This window comes from Suillus plorans (assembly GCF_016647745.1).
Source record: "Suillus plorans strain S12 chromosome Unknown HD556scaffold_42, whole genome shotgun sequence".
Lineage (NCBI taxonomy): Eukaryota > Fungi > Basidiomycota > Agaricomycetes > Boletales > Suillaceae > Suillus > Suillus plorans.
The window spans coordinates 188,422-204,568 of record NW_024537426.1 but is presented as its reverse complement, the minus strand read 5'-3'; the positions used below and the strand labels follow the sequence as shown (position 1 = coordinate 204,568).

Here is a 16,147-nt window from a genome sequence, read left to right as displayed (position 1 = left end):
TCTCTGTAATATCACGTTGACCAAAGACTGGTTGGTCAAATAGACACAAATAGCACTGGTGAGACAATGGTCTCAAGAATAATCACGTTGACCAAGGCACGAGTTGGTCAATTAAACAGTAAAACAGGAGAGACAACGGTCTCTAAAATCACGTGGACCAAAGACTGGTTGGTCAAATAAATAGTAACGTAAGCTTCTTATCGTAAGAAACTTGTATTCTCAAGGGATACGTTTCCCTGCACTTGTTCTGCTACAAGTGGGAGATCTTAACAAGTGAGATGTCTTGTTCAACTGAGGGGGTTTCTCTGAGAAGAAAATTTCCTAGAAGAGGGATCTCTATTTTTTGGGGGGAGAATGGGCTCTCCTTATATACATTTTGTGTGGGAAAGTAATGTAGGTTCGCAAACAATAAAATAAAGAGAGAACCAATCAGAATATTGGGTGAAACCCAATAAAAGTATAAAATACAAATAAAAGATAGAGCAATGACATCAGAGATGACATCATAGTGGAGCTAGAATATTCTAGAGCCTATGACATCATTATGACTTCATACATTACATCATAATTTCCAGCAGAATAGTCTAGAACTTTCTGTGAAGCTATATGACATCATTATGACATCATACTCAGAAATAATATTTTCTGGAGTATCTGGTAGGTCATAGCATCCTAAATAAAAGAAAATAAAAGAACAATGCTAGAGAAAACAAGATAGAAACAATGATACAAATACAATATGCAAGACACGGGCTTTTTAGATAGGTTTTTGTTAGGCTTTGAGCTTTTCTCAATGGTTTTCTCTAGCCAAAGTGAATAAGCCAAAGGTAAGGCAATACCTTGACCTTCATTTTACTTCACATATGACTTTTTCTTCTTCTTCCATATAAAACTTGAAATATAGGACCAAGGTTTGATACCAAGGTATGGGGTGACTAGTCTGAGGACTGTGCTAACAGACATAATCTTTTGAGGGTTATTCCTAGTAGTAGTTATGTCCATGCATGATTCCCGTATCATGCAGGACATCCGCGGGGCAGTGAAATCACAACTGTCCCCAGTTGTGTGCTCAGTAGCAATAGTAGTGATGATGTGGGTCACAAATATGATGATGGAGTTGTAGTAATAACTCCTGATTCGATATGCTAAGGTTTCCAATTGTGTAGCGAGGATGGAATTGATAAGTGCTCTTTGTTTTGTAGTAGTCTCGATGATTGTGCAATCATATTTCTCATATGATGCATTCTCGATAGATAGTGTTGTCACAGTGGTCTCTTTTGTTTGGGAGGGTTGGGTTGGGTTATATAAGTCAATCACTTTGTGAGATTGACTCATCTTCACTGGAAATATTGGCACTTGGTTGTGATAGTGTTTCATCTTCATCCTCAAGGGGGTCTGCTAGTGATGGTAGTATTGATAGATCTCTGGAGATATATGGTACAAGTCTAAATGCGGCTACACCACGTTTAGATAAGACACCATTCATTTCTCTCAGAACATATGAACCTCCCTTGGTTTGTCTTTCTACAACAAAAGGACCAAGATAGCGTGGTTTTGTTTTTCGGTTAAGTTCTTTTTCAACTCTAGTGTTTCGAACAAGGACTAAGTCTCCTTTTTCAAAACTAGTGTAATGCATTCGTAGACGGAATTTGTGTTCAAATTGAGCTTTTGATTTGAATCGTGCCTTCTTCAAAGTTTGTGCAGCGTGATCCAAATCTTCTTGCCTCCTTTCGATCTGGCGGATATGTAGGGATAGGAATTCTGCTGTGTCCATATTAGCATGAAATCCTTCTACCATGAAAGTAGCTTCTGTCAAGTCAAATGGTAGAACGGGATGGACTCCATGTAACAAATAGAAGGGTGACCATCCAGTGACACGACTGGTGGTTATGTTCTCTGCAAACAAGGCCTGTCGAACCTTTTCAGGCCATTTCGTAATATTCTTTTTACAACTTTTCACAATAGCTTCTCTGATATTGAAATGTCCACGCTCAACAACTCCATTGGCTTGGGAATTGTAGGGTGAGATTTTCACTTGGGGAATATCAATTCGCATGAGCAGTTGCTCGAATGCTCCTTTAACTTCTGGTCCATTGTCAGTCACAACTTGACCAATGGCTCCATATCTGCAATACAAATCCTCCCAGAAAAACTTGGCCATAGCTTTGGCTGATGCGGATCGTAAAGCTCTTCCTTCAACATAACGGGATAGATCGTCTCTAGCAATCACAAGATTTTTGTGGCCTGCAGCTGAAGGCATCTTCATAATATCCACATAAATCTTTATGAATATAGTCGCGGGGGTAGAAACAGTGATGGGGATATGCATCTTCTTGACACTGCGCACTTGGCAGTCGTGACAAGATTGTACATGGTGTTTAACATCAGTGTACAAATGAGGCCAATAAAATCGGTACTGTATGGTCTCAAAAGTTGCTTGAACTCCTTTATGTCCTAGTTCTTCATGAGCATTATGAAGAATTGAAGCTCTTTTGCTAGCTTCAAATACCACAAGTAGAGGTGGTCTGCCAACTAATCTCTTGAACATTTGGTCACCTCGGACAAAAAACTGTGTTGCCCTATTAACAAATTTTCTACGCTGGGCTGTCCGATCGAAATGGGGTGCTTCAAATGTGCTGAGGAATTTGTATATATTCCTCAAAGTCTTTTCTTGAGTAGTGGTTGCAGCTAGGATGGATGGTAGGGTGGTTGGTTCATAGGAATTTTCAGTGTAGGAAGGGGATAGTGAACGGGGTCGATAGTGTTCCTGAGAGATTCCAGTAAACAGGGCTATATCATCAAGCCATGAATCCTCATCAGGTAGTATTTCTTCATTATCTGCCAAAGGTCTCCTTGATAGTGCATCAGGACCTTTGAATCGTGTGGCAGGTACATGAACAAGTGTGAAGTCAAATAGAAGTATTCCTTGAATCCAACGGTTTATGGTAGCGTTGGGTTGTAAATCGGGTTCGTTGAGCATTCCTCTTATATACTTAGCATCCACTTCCACAATAAGGGTTTGCACACCAATAATGTGAAGTCTGAAATGCCTAAGTGCTCGAAAAAGTCCATAGAGTTCTAGTTTTGGCTGGGAATACCTTGATTCAGTGTCTCCCATAGGTAGGGATCCATAACGTGCTGGTCTTCTTCTTCCTTCATTGTCCATTTGTGACAATATAATTCCCACAGCCATAAAACTAGAGTCAACTGATAGAATCACGGGGTTTGCTGAAGTATAGTCAATACTTCGCATTGCAGGGGCGGAACAAATTCTTTCTTTCAACATCTCAAATGCTCCATCTTGTTCTTCTCCCCAAACAAAGGGTTCATCTTTCTTCCATAGTCGGGTAATAGGTTTTGCTAGTTCTGAAAAACCTAGAATCCATATGCGGACTGTTCCACAAAGGCCCATGAAGCCTCTTGCTTCTTTGATAGTAGTAGGAATAGGCCAATTGAGGATTTTGGAAACTTTTTCTGTGTCTGGTAATCTTCCTTCTGGTGTACATCTCTGTCCAACTATTAGGACATCCGGCAAACATAGCTGAATTTTAGTTGCGGAGAAAGTTGCTCCAACATCTTTAATGCGGTGCATTATCCTATGCACATCAACAGCATGTTCCCAAATAAATCTTCTGATCCCAGGGTTTTCTTCTAACACCTCTGGGTTTCCTTCATCGTCAGGGTAGATAGACTTAGGTCCTTTGACCGGTAAGTCATCAATAAAAACATTTGCCACATGGGGGATTTCATCTTGTAAAACGAAACTGGTGCACTTCTGGAATTCTGCAGGTGCATTCGTATATCCCATTGGTAATGCAGTCAACCGAAGCAATCCTAAGGGTGTAAGGAAAGCTGTCAAATCTCTACTGTCTGGGTGCATTTTTCTTGCGTCAAATCCCCAGAAGAGGTCAAATACTGTGTAGCATTGCCGGCCTGCAAATGATTCTACAAAATCATCTACAATCGGAATAAGACCAGCATCTCGAATAGAAATTTTGTTAAGCGGTTGTAAGTCGTGGACTAATCGGAGTTTTCCGTTCTTCTTCAATACACAAAACCAGCGTGAACGATAGGCTGATTGACTGGGTTCGTATACTCCTGCATTGATCTTGGTGCGTAGTAGATCAATGACTTTTTCTCTGATACCGGGTGGAATAGGGATGTTTTTGTATTCCCAAGGCACATGGGGAATAGTAGGGATAATGTATGGTGAAAAGTATGATTCCTTGAGGGTTCCTCGGTCGGTTTCCTCAAATGCTAGTGCATCTTGATTCAGGTGCATGATGTGTTGGAAAAGTTTGACCTCCTCAGGCCAAAGAAATCCAGTAGAGTTGAAATTAAGACTTTCCATTCGTTCGATAGTAAGTCTTCCGTCTGGGATGAAGTCGGGTGGATGGGGTGTCAAGGGAATCATAGTTTCTAGTGGATCGTGTGGAAATCGTCTCAAGACTCGGGCATCTTGGGGAAAAGTGCCAGAAACGGGCTTGACCTTCTTGTCAACTCGTTTATACATAGTAAGAATTGGGTTGTAGGATGGGTCGGAAAGGGTAGATGCTTGATAACTGAGATACAAGTCATCGTCATCATAGTCCAGAAAATCATCATCAATTTCCTTGTCTGAACTAGGCGGTTCCCAATCAGAATCTTCGGTTATGTCATCAAATAGCTCTTCAAAGCATGTTTGACGGTCTTCTTCTATAGCCAGATTCAAACAATACTCGTCAATTGTTTGATCATTGCCTAAGTCCTCGGGAAAAACAAGCAAAGGTTCTTGACTAGATGTCTCAGTGAAGTCTTCACTATAGAAAGCTAGACAAAATAAGTTTTGACTTGAATTCATTCCTGACTCAGGCTGAACACAAGGATAATCATATGTAGCATTTAGAACTATGCTAACACATGCTACCATGCATGACAATGGTAGTGGTAGGGGAAAGGGTGTTCTAGGTTCTTGAACCTGGAACTTTTGAGGTACAAATACACAAAGGCACAGGCCAATAATAGCACAAACATAAGCAAACTCGAAATGAAAAATAGCAAGATAGAAAAAACAGGTGCAAGCACAATACAAATACAAGGGTGCACAAACAGTAGCACGAACGAAAAAGAAGTGAAGCTCGAAGCTAAAAATACATGTAAGAGAATATGAGACAATTTTTTTGTGACTTTTGAATAGCGAAAATCGAGAGAGACAAACGAAATAGGACAATGAATAGAAATACAAACAAATAAAATCAAACTCGATACAAATACAAGGGCTGTGTCTAGACGATGATGTCAGTGTACATCTGTCATAGACACTCTGAGGGTTCACCTCGTCGTTAAGCCAAAAAGAATATGTGGGACGCATCTGGTCCCTGTTCATCATCATCGCTATCAGAGTCTTCGTCAAGCTCGTCGTCATCAAAGCAGATAGTGTTACGGACTAGGATAGTTCGAGCTCTCCCTAGGCTGATTGCCTAATCTGATAGCGGGCTCGCTATTGGAGAGACGGGGATCTTCTCTCGAATGAGAGGTTCGGGGGTTCCACTTAAGGTAGCGTCGGCTTTCCTTAAGGTGCGGCTTAGACTGAAGGACTGGGACTGTCTTTCAGAGGAAGTTCTGGATAAAACCTAGTAGAATCAAGTAGGGAATATACATGATTCTGTCTGCTCTATATACTGTCGTCCGTGTGCACAGACCAATACTACATTCGGTAGGTAGGTATGAGTGTGTCTATACAAGGGCATCTTATCTGATGCCATGCGGTCGATTATCTATACATGAGGCTTACCATGCCTCTCTTATCTGTCCTCAAGGCGAAGCATGCCTTGGAGTCTAACTGCGCATGCTGAGGCATGCGGCTTCTCTTCTGACCATGAGGCAGAGCTTCCTCATGATCCGGGTCGAGGACCATCTAGGTCCGTTCAGATGTAGCCTAGGCTGGTCTAGGTCATCTAACGGCATCCAGGCCGTTTCTAGGCGTCTCTACGAGTCTCCGTTGAGTCGGTAAGTCTTCCAATGACGGTGTATAGGCGGGACAGGGGCTAAGGTCATGATGACCTCCGTAGGAGGGGTTCTCGGTTACATGTTATTGTAACAGATAGTAAAACGGAGCTGTGATGTATCAGCAAGAGTCGAAGACCGAAAGGGATGATATGCAACCATGAAAAGACAAACTCGTTGTATCCCTAGTGCACGATCTCGAGCACGAGCGAACGAAATTACTTGGCTCTCACTATGTCCATCGAGCATTCCTTCCTGGACTAGAGCATGCACAATGTCAGGATCAGGATATGGCATCAATAGAGCTGCTTCGACGGAAGTTGCAAGTCTATGCTCTCCGTGGAAATCAGCTACAGCTGCAAGTGAGCTCAAATAATCAGTCTCGTCGAGAGTAAAAAATGGATTGATAGGAGGATGTTCAGCTTGGTAGTGTGTTGGTGGTACATGGGTGCCAATGCGTTGATTGGGATCACATGCGAGGACTCCAGGACGTCGAAGTCCTTCTTCTAACATGCGAGACAAAATATTGTCTTCGAGCATTGCAATGAGGGCACGACTATGAACACGATGATCGAGAAGGTCCTGTGCACGATCCTCCCAGTCTCGTTCGGATCTTGGTCCTGCAGAAGGGAAGGATTCAGTGACCTCGTCGACGAAAGGGTGTGTTGACAATATTCTCGAGTCCCAATCCAAGGCACAAAGGTTGTCTTGACATTCAGTATAGTCTTGATAAGCGTTGGCGACTTTGTCTAGCATAGGAGTGTGATGGTCCGACGTGGTAGGTAAGTCTGTCGCAAAATAGTCCAAAAGATACTGGTGGTTGTCAGGTACTGGTAAGATAGTAGTAGTGTGAGTCGCATTTGCGTCCGCGCGATGCGAAACATAAGGTGGAGGAGGACTAGTGCGAATAGACTTAGCGGGGGCTTCCAATACACGGACTTGGTTGATAAATGGTACTTGGTGCGGGCCATCAGGAATAGTAGTGACATGGACGACGCGACGCGCATCAATCCAAAGTTCATTGCTAGGCGAGTCTACCGAAGTGCGGACATGTTTTTCGTTATAAGGTTGGGGGATAGGATGGTCAGATATAGTTGATGATGTAGATAGTGGGGAAACTGGGCGCCATGCGGCTTCACTAAGATGGGGAGTAGGAATTGGAAGCGGCGCGAAAGGATTAGGGAAGCTCGTAGTAGCGGTACCAGTATTTAATATAGTACTGGTGGGATAGGTAGTATGTGTAGGGGATAGGACGTTAAGCGCTGTAAAAACTTGAGGCGGCGGCTCCGGAAGGACATTGATCGCTGTTAGGACCTGCGGCGGCGGCTCGCAGTCCATAGCGGAAGCGTCGAGAGCTGGAAGGGATGGGGAATTGGTGGGGTCAGGTCCTATTGCAGGTGTGGGAGTAGGAGTAGCGGGGGCGCACAATACCTGATGCGCCAGAGGCGGAACACTTGGAGTCGGCAAGTAGATGGTGGTGGGATCAAGCACATTGTGCAAAGTAGCATTATGTTCTAGCGCATAGCGCAAAACGTGTGTCAGTCGTTTAGAAAAATCAACAGAATCATAACACATACCTTCTTCCACTAAATCTCCTCCTTCTTCCAACTTGGCGGCGTCTCCAAAAGGTCCGGCGTCATCCGGATAGGTCAAGTCAAGGTCGCCAGAAGATGAAAAGGACTCCTCCCATCCAGTTTTGGCTGTAGCTGGCTGGATGGGAGTAGAAACAGGAGAGGGGAGTAGAGATTTGTGTGAGGGAGAGGTAGCGCTAGGAACTGGATGTAGCTGTAGCGTCAACGTTTTGCTGTTTTGAGAATTCAAACTCAGCTGGTAACTTCCGGCGGTGCCCAAAATGGCACTCAGAGAGTCGGTAGCGTTTTGCATGCCGCTTACCCGAATTTCCAAATTAGGTAAGTGGGCCGGCTGCAAATTTTGAGAGAGAGAATATGGGGGGTTATTTTTCATAGAGTGGTTTCTGGGTGCTTTTATACCATATAGAGTAGGTATAAATTCAAATTGGTGGTCTAGAGCTGTGACATCACCTATGATATCACTTTCTTCCAGAATATTCTGTGTTTTTGAAAAACTGGGATTATGTAATCCGCAAAAATTCGATATTTCTGTAGAGTTTCGAGTGACTGGTGTATTAGGTAATATTCCAGCCATGTTATCCATAGGTAAGTCAAAATTTGACATTTCTGACTTAGAATCGATAACCATTTCTTCATCAAAAATCATGAAACTGCTAGGGAATTTTGAACCGAGCCAGGTTGACGGTTCAAAAACCCATTCTGGATTGATACCATCTGGGGTACATAACATTTCGTGTGTCGCTTGAACATTTTGTGGATCTTTGAATACGAGCCATGTTCCGTCCTGTCTTTCGTCAATGCTAACATAGTTTCCGCGTTGCCATGGTCTTCCTAGTAGCAAATTGAAAGGTACATGGTCTCCAACGTAGAGATTAGCTTTAGTATGAACTGCTCCGCACGAGAGTGGAACATTTTCAACTAATCCTCGTAATTTTCCTTCGCCTCCATTGGCATCATTCATAGAGATGCTTCTGCCTATGTCAATGGGACGATTAATCTGTGCTTTCCAAACTTGACGGCTCACTATATTGAGCTGGCTACCAGTGTCGATTATAGCACTAATAGGTTGTCCATCACAATACATAGTCATCTTAATCAATAAGCCACGGGTCTTGCTCCAAATCGAATGAGCTTGGGCTTTTCAACAATAATAGGCTTTGGCTTGATTGCGTTGGCTAAAATCCCTGATAATTCACGAGATGTGCCAAGAATCTCACCAACTTCCAAAGAAACTGGAGTCCTAAGGACTGACTCCAAAACTTTCTCTGGTTTTGCACGAACTGCCAGGTCAGAGATACGTCACTGTGTGACCTTTTGATTGGCATTTGTGTTATCTTTTTCAATAGTTTCTTCTTTCTTCTTATCTTCCCTAGCCTTTGCTGGCTTAGGAATAGATATGTCTTCCATAATAATATCGTTGTCTTCTTCATTATAGCTTGGATTGATCGATGTCTTCTTCTTATCATCGTTGTTGCCCTTTCTGCTCTTAGTTAACGGCTTAGGCTTTTCATAAATCTCTGGTGCTTTCTTGGATACAGGAGCTGGCTTAGATCGCGGGGCAGTGATGGGCTTATTCCCTGTCACATTTTCCTTCCCCTTTGACCTAGTCTCCTGATCATGGTTACTTTTCCTAACAGGAGGGTAGACTCCGTCAAAGTGTTCTCGTCTGGCTTTGACACCAGTCTTTATAGTTCTCTCTGCTGGATAAACATAGTAGTCTTCTTTGTCACTTTCATCGCCATATGCGGGGATCATAAAAGCATCATTTTCATTTTCACTTTCTTCTTCTGTTTCCTCATCGCTAGTGTCTTCGTAAGTTCTAGCGGACATATTCCCTACCATATTGCTAGTCAAAAGGTCATGATTTCCCTTATCATGTTTGACGCTAACAAAATGTGTAACAGGAACTTTGTCTTCCCTTTTTAAAGCTTCAATGACTGTTTCCTCCGGCATACGTCTGATTGCAATCCCATTAGGGTGTAGAATTTGTCTTCGCTCATTTCTCTTTATTCTTCCTTCTGCTTCTAACTTTGCGAGCTTTGGGCATGTGGGAATGGAATGTCCTTTTTCACCACATCCGAAACAAATCCTATTCTCGAATAATGATCCCGGTGCTTGATAGAATCTAGAACCGGGTTGAACTGGAGGTCTGTTATAACCAAATCTCCTGCCAGTTCCATTACTGGGGTTAACATTCAATCTCTGGTCCATAGAATTAGGATTTCCGCCAGCACCAAACCTAGGAGGTGGGGGTGAAATAATCTGCATAACTCTAGGGTCCAACTTGGTAACTCGATAGTACAAAAGTGCGTATTGCGGATCTTCAAGTGACATGGAATTGAGCTGCTTGATCAGGTTTTCAATTTCATCACGTGGTTCCATGCTTGTAGCGTCCTTGCTACCTTTGGTTTTCTTGGAAGTATCCATAGGTGTTGTAGTACCAGAATGCTTGTCCTTGTGCTTAGGAGTGTCTTTCGCAGTAGATCGCTTCTTTAGAGTCTTCTTTGTAGACTTGCGAGGTTTAATCTCAGGCTCATCATCTGAATCAGATGACTCACTGGATGTCAAGGATGATTCAGTGGAGTCAGAGTCCTCAGAGTCCGAAGATGAAAGGTCAGTCTCTTCCTCGGAGATAAGCAAATCTGAATCAAATCGGTCTCGGTGAAGTAGCTTTTCTGCTGCTGAAATAACCTTGTCCACAGCAAATGCCTTGGACAAATCCTTGTCAGGATCCTTAGCCATTAGACGGCTCTCGATCTTGGCACGAAAACTTTTATAGATTCCTTTCCAAAAATAACCTGCATACTCATCTTTTGTGATTTTCTTTGCAGATTGGAGCCAACCTGCAATTCTGATAAATCCGCGAACATACTTCTTCCATGCTGCTAGAGTAGGAATCCGTTGTCCTCTCATAGCCTTCACGTAAGAGAGTAGATCTTTCCGTTTATAACGCTTTGTATCCAAATCTGTGTCATAATACTTGAGAATATCTGCCTTGAGCTGATCCCAATCAGAATTCTCATATGAATCCAATCCCTCAATAAACTCAGTCACGTGACGTGAAGTGTATTGAGTGAGAGTTTCACATCTTTCCTTTTTGTCGGTGACTAGATTGTAGTCACATAGCTTTTCATAATGCTTGATAAACTTTTTGACTTCTGTGAAGTCTCCTTTAAACTTTTTGGGTGCTGCCTTGCTTCCTGGAATAGGCATAGTAAGAATGGACGGTGCCATTGTTGCAGGGGATGATGGTGCCATAGTAGGCTGAGATAGAGTAGATGTAGATGTCGCAATAGTAGTTGTGTGTAGAATTGTTGACTAGGATAGTGAATATAAATGGTTCTTTGGATAGATAGGGGGTACGAAATCAAAAGAAGCCTCCCTCGCGGTGGGCTCCAGTGATGTCTTAATAACCGAGGGTCTTATATAAAGCGTGTAAGAATGTAATGACACCACAATTACACTCACTTGGATAAGACTTCTTGCCAGTCCTCGATTAACACGGTCTACGACTTTTCTTCTTTCGTGGTAGATAATGTGTGAGTTCTTGGGAGGCTCGCTAAACCAATCAGGTGATCAACTTAGCCAGAGCTTTTTATGTGTACCTCCAATTACTTTGTCTAGGATTTGCTACCTAGATTCAGAACTGTGGTCTGAAGTACAAATAGCTTTGCCTAGATTGCACGTTCTAGGCACTGAAATGAACTGGGTAGATTTGACCAAGGCACAAGTTGATCAAATAGGCACGAAGAGGAGTAGAGACAAAGGGGTCTCTGTAATATCACGTTGACCAAAGACTGGTTGGTCAAATAGACACAAATAGCACTGGTGAGACAATGGTCTCAAGAATAATCACGTTGACCAAGGCACGAGTTGGTCAATTAAACAGTAAAACAGGAGAGACAACGGTCTCTAAAATCACGTGGACCAAAGACTGGTTGGTCAAATAAATAGTAACGTAAGCTTCTTATCGTAAGAAACTTGTATTCTCAAGGGATACGTTTCCCTGCACTTGTTCTGCTACAAGTGGGAGATCTTAACAAGTGAGATGTCTTGTTCAACTGAGGGGGTTTCTCTGAGAAGAAAATTTCCTAGAAGAGGGATCTCTATTTTTTGGGGGGAGAATGGGCTCTCCTTATATACATTTTGTGTGGGAAAGTAATGTAGGTTCGCAAACAATAAAATAAAGAGAGAACCAATCAGAATATTGGGTGAAACCCAATAAAAGTATAAAATACAAATAAAAGATAGAGCAATGACATCAGAGATGACATCATAGTGGAGCTAGAATATTCTAGAGCCTATGACATCATTATGACTTCATACATTACATCATAATTTCCAGCAGAATAGTCTAGAACTTTCTGTGAAGCTATATGACATCATTATGACATCATACTCAGAAATAATATTTTCTGGAGTATCTGGTAGGTCATAGCATCCTAAATAAAAGAAAATAAAAGAACAATGCTAGAGAAAACAAGATAGAAACAATGATACAAATACAATATGCAAGACACGGGCTTTTTAGATAGGTTTTTGTTAGGCTTTGAGCTTTTCTCAATGGTTTTCTCTAGCCAAAGTGAATAAGCCAAAGGTAAGGCAATACCTTGACCTTCATTTTACTTCACATATGACTTTTTCTTCTTCTTCCATATAAAACTTGAAATATAGGACCAAGGTTTGATACCAAGGTATGGGGTGACTAGTCTGAGGACTGTGCTAACAGACATAATCTTTTGAGGGTTATTCCTAGTAGTAGTTATGTCCATGCATGATTCCCGTATCATGCAGGACATCGGTCGCCATGACAGACTCCCATTCATTAAGCACGCTTTGGGGACTCTGGCCGATCAACGACAGGTCCAGAGGTACAGGAGGTCTTTGGGTTCGAGGCTCGAAAGAAGGGTCCACATCCAACTCTATGTCAGGCAAATGATGATGGATAATGTCCTCGAAATACGCGAAGAACTGGGCTTGATAAAGGGGATCGTTCAAGCGACTGTGCAACTCTGTAGGATTGAGACCGCCCAACAGCCAGATGACAAAATGGCCATGTAAACTCCCTCGCTCTGTGAACTCACTAGTTCCGTAGAAAGCTTCCAGATGCCCCAAAATGCCGCCCGTGGGTGTGGATGTGGCAGTCTCAAAGTCCCATCCGAACAAATGTGCGAACAAAGCTTTCACGCAGAATTGAAAGAAATCAGCAGCAGCAACTGGATCCTGAGCGAGGCGAAGTGCACGCTCGCGCGCTGAGACCAAGACAGGATATCGTTGAGTGAGATCAACCGTTGTAGAAACAACAATACTGAGAGGAACAAATGAAGATTGCTCCAAACTGATATATTTGTGTTGTGGTCTTTGCACTGCCTAGTCTGCTATACTTGCCTGACAAGTGCGTTCGACCCAGGGGTCTGCGGTCTGGGAATAGCCTTGGGGATAAGTGAGTGATGTGAGATCAATAGTCCGAGCGCGGGAAACAATGTCCAAAGGTATAATTACGATGTCCGATGCAAAAGCGTCGGGTCCGATGTTTTCGGGGTTTCGGGTTATCGGGTTCAGGTTCGGGGTGTCGGAAACTAATAGTAACGCTATAGCGAGCGTCAGAAGAGCGAGCGGTGTGCGCAATAATAACAATGACTGATACGGATAATGAAAGAGCGATGATATTCGCAATATCAACTAAGAACTACGAAATATCGGGTTTGACCACTAAGCGTTGGGGAACTGTTCCCCTCTACTTGGATGATGAATAATGCTCGAGGTCAGTCCAATATATATGTAAGTACGTAGAAATGCGGAACCCGTAGGCGAAAGTAGCGGCAGAGTATTTCGGATCCGAAGTACATGTAAATAAACATGAGGCGCTGCGGACTATGGGAAAACATGTAATAGCGCTGGCTACGACGTGAGTAATGTGCGAAATAATGAACTACACACCTAGTGGGGCTAGCAAGACGGGACGGGACACGGATAGGACAAGTGCGCGGGAAAACATCGGGTCCGATGCGGCCTAAACGTCGGGTTGGCGGGTTAGCGTCGGATGACATCGGGAAGTGATTAGCATGTGACAGGTATTTGACGTGTACTGTGAAATAGCTCGATACGAGCCCAGCGCCAGCTCGTGTCCTACACCGTTTCATCACCGCACATCAGCTGGAAAATGGGGCTGTGGGCTGCATTAGGGTTACATGTGAAGTATAACTGAGGGACCCCAAAATACCCGAAGTAGCTACGAATTTCGTTCCAGATGTGAATTTTGGAGGACTGCGATCCAGGGATTCGAGCAGCGACTGTGTTCACCTTGTTGAGCAAATTCAGCGCTGCACAGTCAGCTGGAGCGAGTGAAGAATACGATTTTTCTTTTTTTAGATGTTCAGCCACTCGAGTCAGCGTCGTCGCACTCACAGAAGCGAGGCTTTTGGCTAAGGTGTCGAAATGGGCGCGATGGACAGTGAAATGTGTATGGAGGTGGGCCATCCGGCGTTGCCATATGTTCAGCGTGACAAACATGTAGGTACGATGGTAGCGAAAAGATTTATCTGCAAGATCGAGCGTGTACTCAATTTGCCGGCGGAAACCCAGAGGGGTGCGTCGAGTCTTGTCATCAAAACCACCTATGCCGAACGGGAACAAAGTGGGGAACATCCCAGGGATGAGGTCGGGATTGTCGTATTCACACACTGCATCAGTACCTCTATACATCATGAGTGATGGTTTGTTGGGCGTAGCCGGCATCAGATTACACAGCGCGGATGCTGTGAATGCGCGTTGAAGGTGAGGAATCTTGACTGTGGGTGAAAACACTAAAGGTAAGGGGGCTCTACAGCAAGACCTGGATACGAGAATACAGCTCGACCCAAAGGACAGCTACTGAGAGAAGTTCCTCGCGAATAAGGTGGAGGGAAACTCTGTCAACTAGACGGGCGCTGGTAGGCGCGAGAAGGTAACGCGCACGAAGGCGCGCGTAAGCGATATGAAGGCGCGCGTGAGCGATGCGAGGGCGCGCGAGATGCGAGAGGTGCGCGCGTATGCGGGAGCGCACTTATGAGTGATAAGGGATATGGTTTCAAGTATAATAGAGGCGCGAGCTGTAGCAGATGGAGAAGTATAATCAGATTTCTAGTACTAAGGTGCACTATACAACTTGCAGTATACTGTGATAAATGGGGGGAAAAGTAGTACCCGAAGTAAAAGAACTTCCCTCTATTTAAGAAGGGAGATAGCGCTATGCGGCGCTTCCGAGCGCGGTACCGAACCGAGTAACCATATCAACTCTAAATATAATCTAAAGTCTAAGATAGACTTTCTGTATGTAAGCACGGGGATCGGACCGAGTGCACATCAATTCAATGAAAGAGATAAGAATAACGCACCAGCAAATCAGTGAGGACATAGGACGGATGGACGGACGGGTAGGCACGAGAAGACCTAAGGGGAGGCGCACGGACGCGCGCGGATGCGCGCGGAAGCGCGCGAGTGCGTATGAGGCGCGCGAACGAGGCGCGAACGTATGGCGCGCGCGCGGGAGCGCGTATGACTGATCCTTCGGATAAGAGCTGGAATATGTAAGGAATATGTGGTTCGTGGGGCCATATGTCCGGCATTGAGAGGCACGAGTCTCTACATCTCCTGGGGACTTACATTCTGAGTGTCCCCACTCAGTGATATAGCGCGGGATTTTGGATTTGGTGAGATGGTGATAGACGGGGTCATGTGATCGCGAGAGTAGGACCATTCCTTTGATGATCGCGAGCATCACTGATCTAATCGATAGAGGTCATTGATAAGAAGATGGACGCGTTCTCGCGATCTCTTGACTTCTCCCTTATCATTACCATCATGGCCCCCTTCACTGCCACTATGCTAAACGCCACCCCTTCTCCCTCTCCTGAGCCAGTGGCGCCAGACCATCCTGAGGACGCGCGCATGGAGGACGTCAATGCTGTGTCCGATACCAATCGCCTTCTTAGCGCTTGGGCTGCTATCCTAGCCTCCTTGGAAGCTTGTGCCATGGCGGCGCCTGATCTCAAGCCAGAACTGCTTGAGGATCAAGAGTTGTGGTTGCGCGAGTGGCGCTCTGTGTTGGTGAGTGCGCTTACATGTCTTGCCTTCTGTGATCTAACATTCCTAGGCAACCATGAACAACTGTTCCGAGCGCGCGGGTGTGTTGGGTGTGGAGTTGGATATGAGCGATAAGAGCGCGGAGTTCCTGAAGCAGGGGCGGAAGAGTTCTAAGGAGATTGAGACGGTCGTGAAGGGATGGAAGACGAAGGTGACTGAGGCTGTTCCAGAGGCGCCTCCCAAGCGTGCTGCGCGCGTTACTGGCGCGTCCGAAGTCGAGGCGCGCGCAACTGATGCGTCTGGTACTGATGCATCTAAACAGGTGCGGTTCTCTATATCTCATTGTTGCGCTACTCCACTGACACATTTGGTCGCATTAGCGCAAGGTTGGGCACATGTCTGTCGTGAAGGCGCCACGCTGCGCCACTTGCGTCAGCAGGGATCAGGACTGCGGAGGCGCGCCTGGCAAGCGGTGCCCTCCTTGCGATGTTTCAAAGCGCGCCTGC

The 16,147-nt window shown here is 44.5% G+C and overlaps 2 protein-coding genes across 2 annotated transcripts; both read right to left on the bottom strand.

The window, feature by feature from the left end:
- Positions 1-6,063: 6,063 nt before the first annotated feature.
- Positions 6,064-8,538, bottom strand: HD556DRAFT_1445194 (uncharacterized protein; the record flags this gene model as incomplete). Its single annotated transcript, XM_041306894.1, has 2 exons — positions 6,064-7,499; positions 7,563-8,538. 2 exons carry the CDS (start codon positions 8,536-8,538, stop codon positions 6,064-6,066), a joined length of 2,412 nt encoding a protein of 803 aa, XP_041158369.1.
- Positions 8,539-12,329: 3,791 nt separating this feature from the next.
- On the bottom strand, positions 12,330-15,336 carry HD556DRAFT_1445192 (uncharacterized protein; the record flags this gene model as incomplete). The annotated part of the gene is made up of 4 exons (XM_041306893.1): positions 12,330-12,885; positions 13,801-14,363; positions 14,413-14,621; positions 14,991-15,336. The coding sequence occupies 4 exons, from the start codon at positions 15,334-15,336 to the stop codon at positions 12,330-12,332; spliced, it is 1,674 nt and encodes a 557-aa protein (XP_041158368.1).
- Between the last annotated feature and the right edge of the window lie 811 nt (positions 15,337-16,147).